At 47.0% G+C, this 16,078-nt stretch overlaps 1 protein-coding gene across 4 annotated transcripts in view; it reads right to left on the minus strand.

The window, feature by feature from the left end:
- The window catches only part of crot (carnitine O-octanoyltransferase), a 60,049-nt gene that overhangs the window by 25,981 nt on the left and 17,990 nt on the right, over positions 1–16,078 (minus strand). For all 4 annotated transcript variants that reach the window (XM_072508651.1, XM_072508650.1, XM_072508653.1 and 1 more), the window contains 3 exons: positions 9,048–9,156; positions 2,515–2,608; positions 563–688 (listed from right to left, as the gene is read on the minus strand). In XM_072508651.1, the coding sequence (XP_072364752.1) occupies positions 563–688; positions 2,515–2,608; positions 9,048–9,156 (329 nt within the window). The remainder of the gene's footprint in view (positions 1–562; positions 689–2,514; positions 2,609–9,047; positions 9,157–16,078) is intronic.

Consider the following 16,078-nt stretch of genomic DNA (forward strand, 5'->3'; position numbering starts at 1 on the left):
GCTATTCAAGGCAAGGCCACCAAATGACAAAGCAAATAAAACCAGGAATGCAGGACATCAAATTGGAGACGTGCAGATTTCTTGGGAGGATTGTGGGGCCGGAAGAGATTTTTTAAAAATTCTTTCACAGGACGTGGAGGTCACCGGCTAGGTAGCATTTATTGTCCCTCTTCAAATTGTCCTCGAGAAGGTGGTGCCTCCTTGAACCGCTGCAGTCCAAGTGGTGCAGGTACAGCCACAGTGTTGTAGCAAAGGGGGTTCCAGGATTTTGTTCCGATAACAGTGGAGGAACAGCAATATATTTCCAAATCAGGTTGGTGCCTGGATTGGAATATGCAGATTGTGATGTGCCCATGAATCTGCTGCTCATGCAGGTTTGGAAGATGCTACCAAGGAAATTACAGAGATAGGAAAGGGCGAGGCCATGGATGGCACAAGGGATTCTGACTTTTTATTTCTGTACCAGCTACATGCACAGATCCCAAAGGAAGAATTCAATCTGTTTTCATTTGAAAGCTCCTACAGAAAAAATAAATCATATATAGATGGTTCATCCACTCACTTGAGAGTAATCTTCAGCCGTTGCATGGGGACTAGCATCATCCAATGATAGCACAAACAAGGAGCTCTGAATTTGTTCCAATATAGTCAAATTCTTGGGATCCAAGTCAATTAGATATTCCCGTATCTACACAAAAAATTTTGAAAAGAAAATTATCCTGATAAAAATTAAAAACCTTTGCCTCAAAAATTCTCTACGGCAGAAATTTAGTAGTTATTTCAATAACAAATCATTATGTTGCTTTCTGTTCTTTCTTTCTAGATACATGTCAAGCCAATCAACGGAAAACAAAAAGTCTTGTCCAGGATTTTCTTGTGTACATTTTGATGGTTAGGCTTTGAATTTGAAAGACACACAATTTGGTTTAATTAAACATGATTGAGTGAAGGAAAAAGTAGTTCATTAGCATACACATACTCTTTTAGTTTCACTAACTTTTCACCTGTTTTAGCTTTGTAATGAGGATTTATTTGGGCAGCACGGTAGCACAAGTGGCTAGCACTGTGGCTTCACAGCACCAGGGTCCGAGGTTCGATTCCCCACTGGGACACTGTGTGCGCGGAGTCTGCACGTTCTCCCCGTGTCTGCGTGGGTTTCCTTCCACAGTCCAAAGACGTGCAGGTTAGGTGGATTGGCCATGCTAAATTGCCCTTAGTGTCCAAAAAGGTTAGGAGGGGTTATTGGGTTAGGGGGATAGGGTGGCAGTGAGGGTTAAGTGGGTTGGTGCAGATTCGATGGGCCGATTGGCCTCCTTCTACACTGTATGTTCTATGTGCAAAGCTTCAGAATGCTGTCAAAGCATTCTAATCCATTTCACTATTGTTGCAAACGTACATCTGCATCATGGGATCTGCAATTTTAGGATAATTATTATTGCCCTAAAACTGTAATTTCTGCAATATATGAAGGTGGTGGTGAGCTGCCTTCTTGAACTGCTGTAGTCCATTTGGTGAAGGTATACCTGCAATGCTGTTAGGAAAGGAGTTCCAAGATTTTGACCCAATGGAGGAGCAGCGATATATTTATTTCCAAGTCAGGGTGGAGGCAAGTGGTGGTGCTCCCCATGTCCTTCTAGGTGGTAGAAGTCGTGGGTCTAGAAGGTGCTGTCATAGGAAGCTGCTGTTGCTGCAGTATATCTTGCAGATGGTACACATTGCTGCCACTGTGCATCAGTGGCAGAGGCAGTGAATTTTTAAATTGGTAGGTTGGGTGCCGATCAAGCAGGTTGCTTTGCCCTGGATGATGTCAAGTCTCTTGAGTGTTGTTGGGCCTCATTCATATTCAAAACAAGATAAGAAATAAATATATAAAATAATAGGTGGGGTGGTTAGCTTAGTTCACTAAATGAGTAGTGCATTGTTCAGAATGTTAACAGTGTGCATTCAGTTCTTATTCCAGCTGAGGAACCCTTGGGAGCTGCCTTCTTGCCTTGCCCCGAGAGTGGAAGGCAATGGCAAACCACCACAGAAAAATGATAATAGCTCAGGATAAGGCATCAGCAGACAATGAACTAGCTTTTCGACAGTGCACACACACACACACGCCATAAAAAATATGTGCAATATGTAAGCAGTTTCAGTGACACTGACAATTTCTACTGCAAATTAATAGTCTTACAAACTTGTGCAATGCAGACAACTTCCCATGGGAGAACACTACAACCAATCAGTTCATGTGGAGGGATGCACTGAAATGTGATTGAGCATGTTCCGAGGACTTTCTACGCCACATCTGCAACATGCCCAGAAGGCAAGAGGTGGCGCACGTGCAGAAGGTTCCTCCAAGCACCAACAATGATAACATGAATTGGTTCTGTGGACATCCATGCTGATCCCAGATCCCACTCTTTAGTCACTAGAGAACCCACGGAAAATGATGAAACCAGACAGTTTGGATATACTCGAACAAGGAATCTCCTACTACCAAGAATAATTGCAATCTGTACAACATACCTTTGCCCAACGTGTTCGTTCTTCAGCAGTTAATGCTGATACACCTGGTCCTTCAGGTTCACTGTTGCATCTTTCTCTGATGTAAGTCAGCTGTCTACAGACATGGCAAGAATAAGCAGGAGCTGCTAAGTTAACTTATACAAAGTACTTTAAACATTCAGCTCACTTAAGTATTTTAATAGCATCATTTAACATAGTGACAATTATGAAATAGCATGGGAAGACAACTTAATACTGCTTGAACAATGTAGGTGTAATTGGTACAACTTTAATTCCTCCGCTGAGATCCTTATCTCACATGTACTGCTGCAGAGAGTTGCTAAGTGTAGGAGAGAAGTCTCCTCATGGTAGGAGAAGAGAGATAGAAAAAAGATTGGTTTCCAATAAGCCACTTTCAATAGTTTGATAGTACAGGTTGAGCCCCAAAATTCCAAAACCCCAAAAATTCCAAAATCTGCACTTTTGTTTTCGAGCGCCGAAGTGACGTCACGAGTGGGAAATCCCACAAGGTTCCCGGGCGATGCGCAGTTGCCAACGTGTGCCACATATACACAGTACATTCCAAAATCTGAAAAAATCCTAAATCTGGTACACACTCGGTCCCAAGCATTTCGGAAAAGGGATTTTCAACCTTTAGCTAAGAGAACGAAGGGTCGTGATTTTGGCGGGCCACAAATGCATAGCTGGGGGGATGGGGAGAGAAGAGTGGGAGAATATCAAATAATCAAATGGAATAAAAACCACGGGCTGGATACTCCGTTGCCCGACACTGATATCGTAATCAGCTATCAGGTGGAGAATCCACTACGACGTCCAAATCGGGGCCGACACTGGTCTGACGCCGGTCAGCCATGCTCCACCCCCTTGGAAGTGGCATAATTGCCTCGTGCGCCATTGCAACGGCATTGGCACATCATCAGCAAGCCCTCCCACAAGGCTCGTCTGATGGGACGAGTTCCCGACCATGCGGCTTTCGTGTGGTCTGAGCGGTCGGGAACCCGGCGTGCTGCTGCTGCCTGTACCGCCACACTCGGCCGGGATCCGTGCCGCTGCCTGGGGGGCTTCAGTGAGGGCTGGGAGGACTGGTGGGAGGTGGCCTGTGAGGTCGCAGATGGCGGATTGGGTCCACGCACGGCTGGCACTATGTTGTACGGCGCGACCGCTGCAGGTCATCGCCGTACGCATGTGCAGCCAGAGACCCGGCCATTCTCTGGCTGTTTATGGCGCAGGAGCCAGGGGTTTCACCCGGCTCCACTGCTCTCCCCTCACCAGTCCCAGAATCTGTTAAGGTTCGGCGCCGATTATCGGTTCATAAAACACCCACAAATTCTGTTTGAGCCAGCACTTAGCCGCTGAAACAGGGAATCCAGCCCCACATTTATTCATGCGAGAGGAATTATGTCCAATTCCACTGCTTTTTTATTACATAATTAAAAAACACAAGTTGCAAATATTCAAACATAGCGCGGACGCGATAGGCCGAAGTACCTCTTTCCGTGCTATAAATCTCTGTGACTCTCGATGCGAACAAGGCAAATAATCATGTTGCAAGCTACTTTCTCATATAAGAACATAAGAACTAGGAGCAGGAGTAGGCCATCTGGCCCCTCGAGCCTGCTCCGCCATTCAATGAGATCATGGCTGATCTTTTGTGGACTCAGCTCCACTTTCCGGCCCGAACACCATAACCCTTAATCGCTTTATTCTTCAAAAAACGATCTATCTTTATCTTAAAAACATTTAATGAAGGAGCCTCTACTGCTTCACTGGGCAAGGAATTCCATAGATTCACAACCCTTTGGGTGAAGAAGTTCCTCCTAAACTCAGTCCTAGATCTACTTCCCCTTATTTTGAGGCTATGCCCCCTAGTTCTGCTTTCACCCACCAGTGGAAACAACCTGCCCGCATCTATCCTATCTATTCCCTTCATAATCTTATATGTTTCTATAAGATCCCCCCTCATCCTTCTAAATTCCAACGAGTACAGTCCCAGTCTACTCAACCTCTCCTCGTAATCCAACCCCTTCAGCTCTGGGATTAACCTAGTGAATCTCCTCTGCACACCCTCCAGTGCCAGTACGTCCTTTCTCAAGTAAGGAGACCAAAACTGCACACAATACTCCAGCTGTGGCCTCACTAACACCTTATACAATTGCAGCATAACCTCCCTAGTCTTAAACTCCATCCCTCTAGCAATGAAGGACAAAATTCCATTTGCCTTCTTAATCACCTGTTGCACCTGAAAACCAACTTTCTGCGACTCATGCACTAGCACACCCAGATCTCTCTGCACAGCAGCATGTTTTAATTTTTTATCATTTAAATAATAATCCCTTTTGCCGTTATTCTTACCAAAATGGATAACCTCACATTTGTCAACATTGTATTCCATCTGCCAGACCCTAGCCCATTCACTTAGCCTGTCCAAATCCCTCTGCAGACTTCCAGTATCCTCTGCACTTTTTGCTTTACCACTTATCTTAGTGTTGTCTGCAAACTTGGACACATTGCCCTTGGTCCCCAACTCCAAATCATCTATGTAAATTGTGAACAGTTGTGGGCCCAACACTGATCCCTGAGGGACACCACTAGCTACTGGTTGCCAACCAGAGAAACACCCATTAATCCCCACTCTTTGCTTTCTATTAATTAACCAATCCTCTATCCATGCTCCTACTTTCCCCTTAATGCCATGCATCTTTATCTTATGCAACAACCTTTTGTGTGGCACCTTGTCAAAGGCTTTCTGGAAATCCAGATATACCACATCCATTGGCTCCCCGTTATCTACCGCACTGTTAATGTCCTCAAAAAATTCCACTAAGTTAGTTAGGCACGACCTGCCCTTTATAAACCCATGCTGCGTCTGTCCAATGGGACAATTCCCATCCAGATGCCTCGCTATTTCTTCCTTGATGATAGATTCCAGCATCTTCCCTACTACCGAAGTTAAGCTCACTGGCCTATAATTACCCACTTTCTGCCTACCTCCTTTTTTAAACAGTGGTGTCACGTTTGCTAATTTCCAATCCGCCGGGACCACCCCAGAGTCTAGTGAATTTTGGTAAATTATCACTAGTGCATATGTAATTTCCCTAGCCATCTCTTTTAGCACTCTGGGATGCATTCCATCAGGGCCAGGAGACTTGTCTACCTTTAGCCCCATTAGCTTGCCCATCACTACCTCCTTGGTGATATCAATCCTCTCAAGGTCCTCACCTGTCATAGCCTCATTTCCATCAGTCACTGGCATGTTATTTGTGTCTTCCACTGTGAAGACCGACCCAAAAAACCTGTTCAGTTCCTCAGCCATTTCCTCATCTCCCATTATTAAATCTCCCTTCTCATCCTCTAAAGGACCAATATTTACCTTAGCCACTCTTTTTTGTTTTATGTATTTGTAGAAACATGGCAGATAAATTCTAACACACAGATTAAATCTGTTTCCAGGTGGTAATACCTACGCATTTCTATGGAGATTTTTTGGAGTTGCAAATTTGATATCTAATTACCTATAATTAGCTTTCAAAATAGCATGGAGGCTAACGGTAGTCTTTATTTCCCCTTCTATACCAGATTTGATACTGAATTCACCCATCTTAAATTGGACGTACTTCCCATGTCCTTCTTTTAAAAATTCATCAATGAGATATGGGCATCGCCAGTATTTATTGCCCATCCCCAATTGCTTCAAAAAGGTGTTAGTGAGCCACTTGTTTCAACCGCTGCAGTCCATTTTGTGTAGGTACATCCACAGAGTTGTCAAAAAGGTGATTCCAGGATTTTGACGCTGAGTAGAAAAGGAGCAATACGATTCCAAGCCTTCAGAGGAGAATTGGATAATTATCTGAAATGGAAAAAAATTTTCAAGGCAGCGGGGAAAAGGCAGATACCTGCATGGACATACCAGGTAGAATGGCCTCCTTCTGTGCTTTAACCATTCGATGATTATGAAGTCAAGGTGGTGCATGACTTGTAAGGTAAATCACAAGCAGTGGTGTTCCTATTCTGCCTGCTACCCTTGCCCTTCTAGTTGGTAGGTCTTGTGGCTTAAGAAGGTGCCATAAAAGAAGCCTTGGTGAGTTGTTGCTGAGTATCTTGTAGGTTTACACACTGCAGTCATCGTATACCACTGGTGGAGGGAGTGAGTGTTTAAATGGTGATTAAATGGATGGAATGTTGATCAAGCGAGATGCTTTGCCCGGAGTGGTGTGAATGTTGTTGGAGCTGTACTCATCCAAGCAAGTGGAGAGAATTCCAAATCTTTTCTGTCTTCGAGATGGTGGGAAGGCTTTGGGGAGTCAGGAGGTGTGTTACTCACAACAGAATTTCCAGCCTCTGACCTGCTCTTGTAGCCACAGTATTCATATGGCTGACCAGGTTTCTGGTCAATAGTAACTGGAGGATGTTGAGGAATTCCGCAATGGTAATCTTGTCCAGATCTTTCTGCATATGATCATGGACTGCTTCAGTATCTGAAGAGTTAGGAATGCTAGAGAGCATTGCTTGTTCAAGTATCGTTCAAGGAAACATAACTAGATTGAAGTCAATGGTAAGTGGGGAAAAATTCTCCACGGTCTGCAGTCATACCTAACTCAAAGATGGTGGCATAGTGGTAATGTCACTGGATTAATAATCCAGAGGCCCACACTAATGCTCTGAGGACATGGGTTCAAATCATACCTTGGCAACTTGCAGAATTTAGATTCAGTAGGGGCAGCACAGTGGCACAATGGTTAGCACTGCTGCCTCAAGGCACCGAGGACCTGGTTCAATCCCAGCCCCGGTCACTATCCGCGTGGAGTTTGCACATTTCCTCGTGTCTGCAAGGGTCTCACCCCCACAACCCAAAAAGATGTGCAGGATAGGTGGATTGGCCACACTAAATTACTCCTTAATTGGGGAAAAAAAAAATTGGGTATTCTAAATTTATTTGAAAAAAAATTAGATTCAGTTAATTAAATAAAATCTCAGCGATGGTGACCACAAAACTATCAACAATTGTCATGAAAACTCATCTGGTTCACTAATGTCTTTTAGGAAGGAAATATGCCATTTGTCAGGTCTGGCTTACAAGTGAATCCAGATCCACAACAATATGGTTCATTCCAGCTTAAAGGCAATTAGGGATGGTTGAAAATGCATGCTTTGCCAGCGAAGTCCACATTCCACCGAAGAATAAAGAAAAGAAAATTAACATCGTTAGATCACGAACTATTAACATCCTAGGGGTTACTATTAACCAGCAACGTCAATGGATCAGCCATATAAATACAGTGGCTACAAGAGCAGGTCAGAGGCTGGGAACCTGCGTCAAATAGCTCATCTTCTGACATTCCAAAGCCTGTCCATTATCTACAAGGCACAAGTCAGTGGTGCAATGGAATATTCTCCACTTTCCTGGACGAGTGCAATTCCGACAGTAAGCAATAAACTCAGCACCATCCAGGACAAAGCAGACTGCTAGATTGGCACTCCATAAACATGCACCCCTTCGTTACCGACATCCAGAGGCAGCAGTGTGTACTGTTAGGTTCTTCTCTTTGACGTATATGTGCCAATCATACACAAGGTTTGGTGAAAAAATTATGTGGGTTCTGTATTTGATGATAAAACTATACAGATAGAGTTACCCGAGAGAGCCTAAGGATAGTCAGAGACTTTTTCCCAGGGTAGAGGGATCAATTACTAGGGGGCATAGGTTTAAGGTGCAAGGGGCAAGGTTTAGAGGAGAGGTACAAAGGGCCTGCTCCTGTGTTGTACTTTTCTTTGTTCTATGGTATATCTGATCTCTACTACTGCTGCTTGCAGACTGACAACTTGTCATGGGACTAATACATCACATCCTGTTGAGGTGTGTAATCATTTGCAGTAGTTTAAGATACGCTTTCCTTAAAGGGTCAGGTCATCACATCACAACATATACCATCTACTAGATGCAATGCAGCAACTCACCGAGGCTTCTTTGACAGCACCTTACAAACCTGCGACCCCTACCACCTTCAATAGCACCTTCTAAATTGTGACTTCTACCAGGCAGCAGATGCATGGGAACACCACCACCTACAAGCTCTCCTCCAGGTCACACACCATCCTGAAACTATACCCCATTCCATCACTATCTCAAAATCCTAGAGCTCCCTCCCTTCCTAACAATACTGTGGGTGTACCTACACTTCATGGACTGCAGCGGTTCAAAACAGCAGCTCATCACCACCTTTTCAAGGACAAACAGGGATGGGCAACAAATGCTGGCCTACCAGTGACACCCACAGCCTGTGAAAGAATAAAGCAGATAGTGTTAAATAGTGAAAGTAGATAGTACCTTTTTAAAAATCAAAACTTTTACCTCATCTCTTTACACTGTAAATAAAAAATTGTGTTACGGGTGTTACATTGTCTTTCTTCTGAGCTTTATTCTTGCGAGCTTGCACATACACAGTTTAATATATGTGGTTTAAAATTGAAAAGACAGTTTGTGGCAACTCCATTAAACTGCATCTATTGTGCAATAAGAAAAAGCAAATAAACACCTGCAAAGCTCTGGTGGAGTTAAGATATTATGCTCATACATGGCATCAAAGGTAAATACTCGCCCACGACAGAGAACCATTAAGTGGGAGGGGCAAGGCCCTTCGGCTTCTAGAGAGAGATGAAACAGAATAGTTCCAGCATTAGTAATTCATTCATCAAAGATAAAAAAAACATCAAAAAAGCATTGCTGTTTTCATAAAAGCAACATTCCACAACAAGAAGTCTAAACTTGCAAAAAAATAATTTAGCCACGACTGTGAAATTGCTAAGAGCCGCATTTGTGCGGTTGCTTCATTTTCACATCTCAGAAAAGGGTATCCATTTATCAATGCCTGCCCTTTTCCCATTCCTACTAAAATTGTCTTTTTCAAATATTTACCCATGCCCTTCAAAAAGCCATTATGGGACTTCCGGGTGCGGCTATGCAGAGCTAGGTCGCATATTCGGCAGCTCCTGCTTGGAACGGACTTTTGGGCTCGTTACAGGGCCCCCACGGCATTTGTTTGACATTTCCCGGTGTGGGAAGAAGGCTGCAGCATTCCCCCGACAGTGTCCCCCAGGAAGGGTATGTCTCTTGGTTCCCAGACACGGCAGAAACAGTAAAAGATTTGGCTGCAACTGCAGGATAAACAGGGCCTCTTCCAGCATGCAGGCGGGGGAAGGGCAAGCTTAAAGCTGCAAGCTGACCTGAGGGCCTGTATCAAAGGTGAATTCTAGCAGCAGAGGGAACAACTTATGAAAAGATCTCATCAAGGCCACTGAAGGGACTTCCGGTTGCGGTGATGCCTAGCTAGCCGCACGCTTCGGCGGCTCCAGCTCCGACGGACCTTCGGGCTCTTTTAAGAGCCCCAACGGGGAATTTTTCGACGACGCAACCCGGTGTGGGGTGTGTGAGAAGGGAGTCCCCCCCAAACGAAGGAGGAAAAAACCGGCGGCGGCGGCTGCAGCGCGAGGAATCGTCGAACAAAGGGTCAGAAAGAGAGAAGTACAAGATGGCGGTGGAGAAAGCGCAGGCGACATGGGGGCCTGAGCAGGATGAAATCGTGAGACGGTGCGTGGAGCTGCTGAAGAGGGAGGTGCTGACCCCGATGCTACAGGCAATTGAGGGGCTCAAGGAGACATTAAAGACCCAGGAGACTGAGCTCCGCGTGGTGGAGCAGAAGGTGACAGATATTGAGGACGAGATCCTGGGCCTGGCGGTTAAGACTCAGACGCACGAGGCACTTCATAAAAAGTATACTGAAAGGATCGAGGCCCTAGAAAACGGAGCGCGAAGGAAGAACCTTCAGATACTAGGTCTCCCTGAGGGTGTGGAAGGAGTGGACTGTGGAGAGTACGCAAGGAAGATGCTGAGCTCACTGATGGGTGCTGAGGCCCCTGCGGGCCCCATGGAGGTGGAGTGGGCAAATCGGATTCCGGCGAGAAGACCAAAAGCGGGAGAACCAACGAGGGCGATAATCGTGCGATTTTACCGCCTTAAGGTCAGAGAAGAGGTCCTGAGATGGGCTAAAAAGGTGCGGAGTAGCAGATGGGAGAATGCAGTGGTACAGGTGTACCAGGATTGGAGTGCGGAGGTGGCGAGAAGGAGGGCGAGCTTCAACCGAGCCAAAGTGGTGTTGCATAAAAGGAAGGTGAAGTTTGGGATGCTGCAGCCGGCAAGACTATGGGTCACGTATCAGGAGAGACACTATTATTTCGAGACGGCGGAGGAAGCATGGTCCTTCATCAAAGAAGAGAAATTGGACCGGAACTGAGGGACTGATGCTGAGGAAATGTTATTGTTATTGTTTTTGTTAATGCTAAGGTGGAAGTTAATTGAGAAGTAAACAGGGAAGGGGGGAGACATTGGGGAAATGTGGGCGCCGGTGAGGGGGGAAAGACGGGACATAGTCGGAGAATGGGGAAGGAGAGGGGAAAGGGAGCTGCGCCATAAGAGGCGGGTCAGGTAAAGGGATGTTCCCACGCCAGAAAGAATAAGGCGGGAAGACAGGCGCAAGGCGGATGGGAGTTCCCCCACACGGGGGGGGGGTCGAGGAGTGAGCAGGAGTAGCCGGGGTCAGTTGAAGTCAGCTGACTTATGGAAATGATATGGGGGGAGCAATCATGCTAGATAGGGATCTAGCGGGGGGGGGGGGGGGGGGACAACTGGGTTGCTGCTGCGGAAATCCAAAAGGAAATGGCTAAAGAGTGGGTGGGCGGGGATGGTGTGCGACGCTGGGGGAGCGAGCGGGAGCGCGAAGGCGGGATATGGGACTGGCCTAGAGAAGGTAATGGCTAGTCGACACGGGAGGGGGGCAGGTATCCCCCTAGTGAGGCTGATCACGTGGAACGTGAGAGGCCCGAACGGACCGATAAAAAGGGCCCGAGTGCTCGCGCATTTGAAAGGACTAAGGGCAGACGTGGTTATGCTCCAAGAGACGTACCGAAAGGTGGCGGACCAAGTTAGGCTAAGGAAAGGATGGGTGGGACAGGTGTTCCACTCAGGACTGGACGCAAAGAACAGAGGGGTGGCCATTTTGGTGGGGAAACGGGTAGCATTTGAAGCAAAGAACATCGTAGCAGATAGCGGAGGTAGATATGTAATGGTGAGTGGTAGGCTGGAGGGAATGGAGGTCGTGTTGGTTAACGTGTATGCCCCAAATTGGGAAGATGCGGGATTCATGAGACGGATGCTGGGGCGTATACCGGACCTGGAGGCAGGAAGCTTGATTTTAGGAGGGGACTTTAATACGGTGCTGGACCCAGGGCTAGATAGATCCAGCTCAAGGACCGGAAGAAGGCCGGCAGCGGCCAAGGTACTTAAGGGGTTTATGGACCAAATGGGGGGAGTGGATCCATGGCGATTTCTTAGACCTAGGGCTAGGGAGTTTTCCTTCTTCTCCCATGTCCATAAAGTGTACTCCCGGATAGATTTTTTTGTGTTGGGAAGGTCGTTGATCTCTAGGGTGGAAGAAGCTGAGTACTCAGCCATAGCGGTTTCGGATCATGCCCCACATTGGGTGGACCTGGAAGTAGGAGAGGACAGGGAGCAGAGAACACTCTGGCGATTAGATGTGGGACTGATGGCGGATGAGGGAGTGTGTGCAAGAGTGCGGGGGTGTATTGAGAGATACCTGGAGGTCAATGACGACGGCGAGGTCCCTGTGGGAGTGGTCTGGGAAGCATTAAAAGCAGTGGTCAGAGGAGAGCTGATCTCTATTGGGGCCCACAAAAGGAAAACAGAGGCCAAGGAAAGGGAAAGATTACTGGGGGAGATTTTAAGGGTGGACAGGGAATTTGCAGAGACCCCGGAGGAGGAATTGTACAGGGAGAGGAGACGACTCCAGACGGAGTTTGACCTTCTGACCACCAGAAAGGCGGAGGTACAGTGGAGGAAGGCACAGGGGAGGAGATATGAATATGGGGAAAAGGCTAGTCGCCTGTTGGCGCATCAATTGCGAAAGAGGGCAGCAGCGAGGGAGATAGGAGGAATTAGAGACGAAAGGGGAGACACGGTGCGAAGGGCAGGAAAGATAAATGAGGTGTTCAAGACCTTCTATGAGGAACTGTATAGGTCTCAACCCCCAGAGGGAGAGGAGGGGATGCGGCAGTTCCTGGACCAATTGAGGTTCCCGAAAGTGGAGGAGCAGGAGGTGGCAGGCCTGGGGGCGCCGATTGAGGTGGACGAGGTTATTAAGGGACTGGGAAGCATGCAAGCAGGGAAGGCCCCGGGGCCAGACGGGTTCCCGGTGGAATATTACAGAAAATATGTGGACTTGTTGGCCCCGTTGATGGCGAGGACGTTCAATGAGGCCAGGGAAGGGGGGGACTCTACCCCCGACGATGTCGGAGGCGACGATATCGCTAATTTTGAAGAGGGACAAAGATCCGTTGCAGTGCGGGTCCTATAGACCTATTTCACTATTGAACGTGGACGCCAAATTGCTGGCAAAGGTACTGGCATCGAGGATAGAGGACTGTGTCCCGGGGGTGGTGCACGAAGACCAGACAGGGTTCGTAAAAGGGAGACAACTGAATGTTAACGTGCGACGACTATTAGGGGTGATAATGATGCCCCCAGTGGAGGGGGAGGCAAAGATAGTGGCGGCAATGGACGCAGAGAAGGCATTTGATAGGGTGGAGTGGGAGTATTTATGGGAAGTGTTAAGGCGGTTTGGGTTTGGGAACGGGTTTATTAGCTGGGTTAGACTTCTTTATGGGGCTCCAACGGCAAGCGTAGTTACAGGTCGACATAGATCGGAGTATTTCCGATTATATAGGGGAACAAGACAGGGATGCCCGCTGTCTCCATTGTTGTTCGCGTTGGCAATTGAACCTCTGGCCATGGCGTTGAGAGACTCCAGGAAATGGAGGGGGGTGATTAGAGGGGGAGAAGAACACCGAGTCTCGTTATACGCAGGTGACCTATTGTTATACGTGTCGGACCCAGCGGGGGGGGGGGGGGGGGGGGGGATGATAGAGGTTATGCAAATTTTGAGGGGGTTCGGGGAATTCTCGGGGTATAGGCTAAACATGGGGAAGAGTGAATTATTTGTGATACATCCAGGGGACCAGAGTAGAGAGATAGAAGGCTTACCGTTAAGGAAAGTGGAAAGAAACTTCCGATACCTGGGGATTCAGATCGCTAGGAGCTGGGGAACCTTGCACAGACTTAATCTGACACGGCTGGTAGAACAAATGGAGGAGGACTTCAAGAGGTGGGACATGCAGCCTCTATCGCTGGCGGGCAGGGTGCAAGCAATTAAGATGATGGTCCTCCCGAGGTTCTTATTTGTATTTCAATGTCTCCCTATACTAATCACCAAGACCTTTTTTAATAAAATAGATAGGACATCACGAGCTTCGTGTGGGCAGGGAAAGTTCCGAGAGTAAGGAGGGGGTTCCTTCAGCGTAGTAGGGACAGAGGAGGACTGGCACTACCGAACTTGGGTGATTACTATTGGGCCGCCAATGTGGCAATGATACGTAGATGGATGATGGAGGGTGAGGGAGCGGCGAGGAAAAGACTGGAGAGAAAGTCCTGTAAAGGGACGAGTTTAGAGGCGCTGGGGACGGCGCCGCTACCGTTCTCACCTAAAAAGTTTACCACGAACCCGGTGGTGGCGGCAACACTGAATATCTGGGGACAGTGGAGGCGACAGAGAGGGGTGCGGGGAGCCCTGGTGGGGTCCCCTATCAGGAACAACCATAGGTTCGCCCCAGGAAGAATGGATGGAGGATTTCAGAGCTGGTACCAGTTGGGAATTAGGAAGGTGGGAGATTTATTTATCGATGGGACTTTTGCGAGCTTGGGAGCATTGGAGGAAAAGTATAAGTTGCCCCGGGGAAATTTCTTGCGATATATGCAGGTGAGGGCGTTTACTAGACAACAGATGAGGGAATTTCCATTGCTCCCGACACAGGGGATACAGGACAGGGTGCTTTCAGGGGTGTGGGTCGGAGAGGGCAAGGTGTCAGAGATTTATAGAGAGATGAGGGAAGAGGGGGAGGAGTCGGTGGCGAGCTAAAAGGAAAGTGGGAAGAAGAATTAGGGGAGGAGATAGAGGAGGGTATGTGGGCTGATGCCCTAAGCAGGGTAAATTCCTCTTCCTCATGCGCCAGGCTTAGCCTGATTCAATTTAAGGTGCTACATAGAGCACACATAACGGGGGCAAGATTGAGCAGGTTCTTTGGAGTGGAGGACAAATGTGGGAGGTGTGGCGGGAGCCCGGCAAACCACGCACATATGTTTTGGGCGTGCCCTGCACTGGAAGGGTATTGGAAGGGAGTGACGGGAGTCATTTTGCAGGTGGTGAAGGCCCGGGTCAAACCAGGCTGGGGGTTAGCTCTATTTGGAGTTGCGGAAGAGCCGGGAGTGCAGGAGGTGAAAGAGGCCGATGTCGTGGCCTTTGCGTCCCTAGTAGCCCGGCGCAGGATTCTACTCATGTGGAAGGAGGCGAAACCCCCCGAACTGGAGTCCTGGGTAAATGATATGGCGGGGTTCATTAAACTGGAGCAGATAAAGTTTGCCCTGAGAGGATCGGCTCAAGGGTTCACCAGGCGGTGGCAGCCATTTCTCGACTACCTAGGGGAACGTTAGAGGGAAGACAGATGACCAGCAGCAGCAACCCAGGGGAAAGGGGGGGGGGTTAGTTTAGTTTAGGTCAATAGACAAGGAGGTTTTGTTACCTGTGTATTGTTAAACATTTCTGTTTTGTTATTGTTTAGTTTGCTTTGTAAGAGGGAAAAATTGTTGTTTGGAAAAAATGTTCAATAAAATATATATATTTTTTTAAAAAGCCATTATGAATTTTGCTTCCATCATAGTTTCTGGTAGACCATCCAATGTCTCAACTGTATTTTGTATTAAAAAGACAAATTCGGAGTGCCAGATTTAATACACAACGTAGCTATTGCCATTTGAATTTAAAATAAGCTTTTTTACATCAGGCTCACTACTCGTATTAGTTTTTCAGAGTTGCATTCTGGTCTACCTCCCGTTTTCTACTTTCTCCAGTTTCTTCCTGCTAACACTCTGTTCTGAATCGTCTTATTCCCTACTGAAATTTCCCAGCTAGTCCTGAATATTTCTTAAATAACTTTTTTAAAAATTCAATTAATGAAGGCTTGTTTTGGATCATAGTTGATTGACCTGACCAGAATCTTCACTGCTTTTGTGGATACTCAGTGCAATGTTCGCAAGGCAGGCTTTGTCCCTGCTCAACCTCTCTACTGTTCGGGTTGGGGATGGTTGAGGACTTTTTGGGAGTTCAAAGTGTGCAGTTTAGGGAAGGAGTGCAGATACGTTTGGGTTCACTTTGCTATCCAATAGGATATTTCTGAACAGTCTTTCATCTTCTCTCATGTTTCATTGCGAGAAACATTCACATTGTTTGTCCATGGTACTGGGCTTTTCATTAACACAGATTTGCAATGGTACATTTACAAAGTTCACAAATAATTATCAGGTTCCTGAGAATAGTACATATCTTTGGAACAGAATACAGTGCATGAGCATTACGAAAATTTAGTTTTTGCAGGTGGCATTTAA

Source organism: Scyliorhinus torazame, chromosome 6 (genome assembly GCF_047496885.1).
Source record: "Scyliorhinus torazame isolate Kashiwa2021f chromosome 6, sScyTor2.1, whole genome shotgun sequence".
Taxonomy (NCBI): domain Eukaryota; kingdom Metazoa; phylum Chordata; class Chondrichthyes; order Carcharhiniformes; family Scyliorhinidae; genus Scyliorhinus; species Scyliorhinus torazame.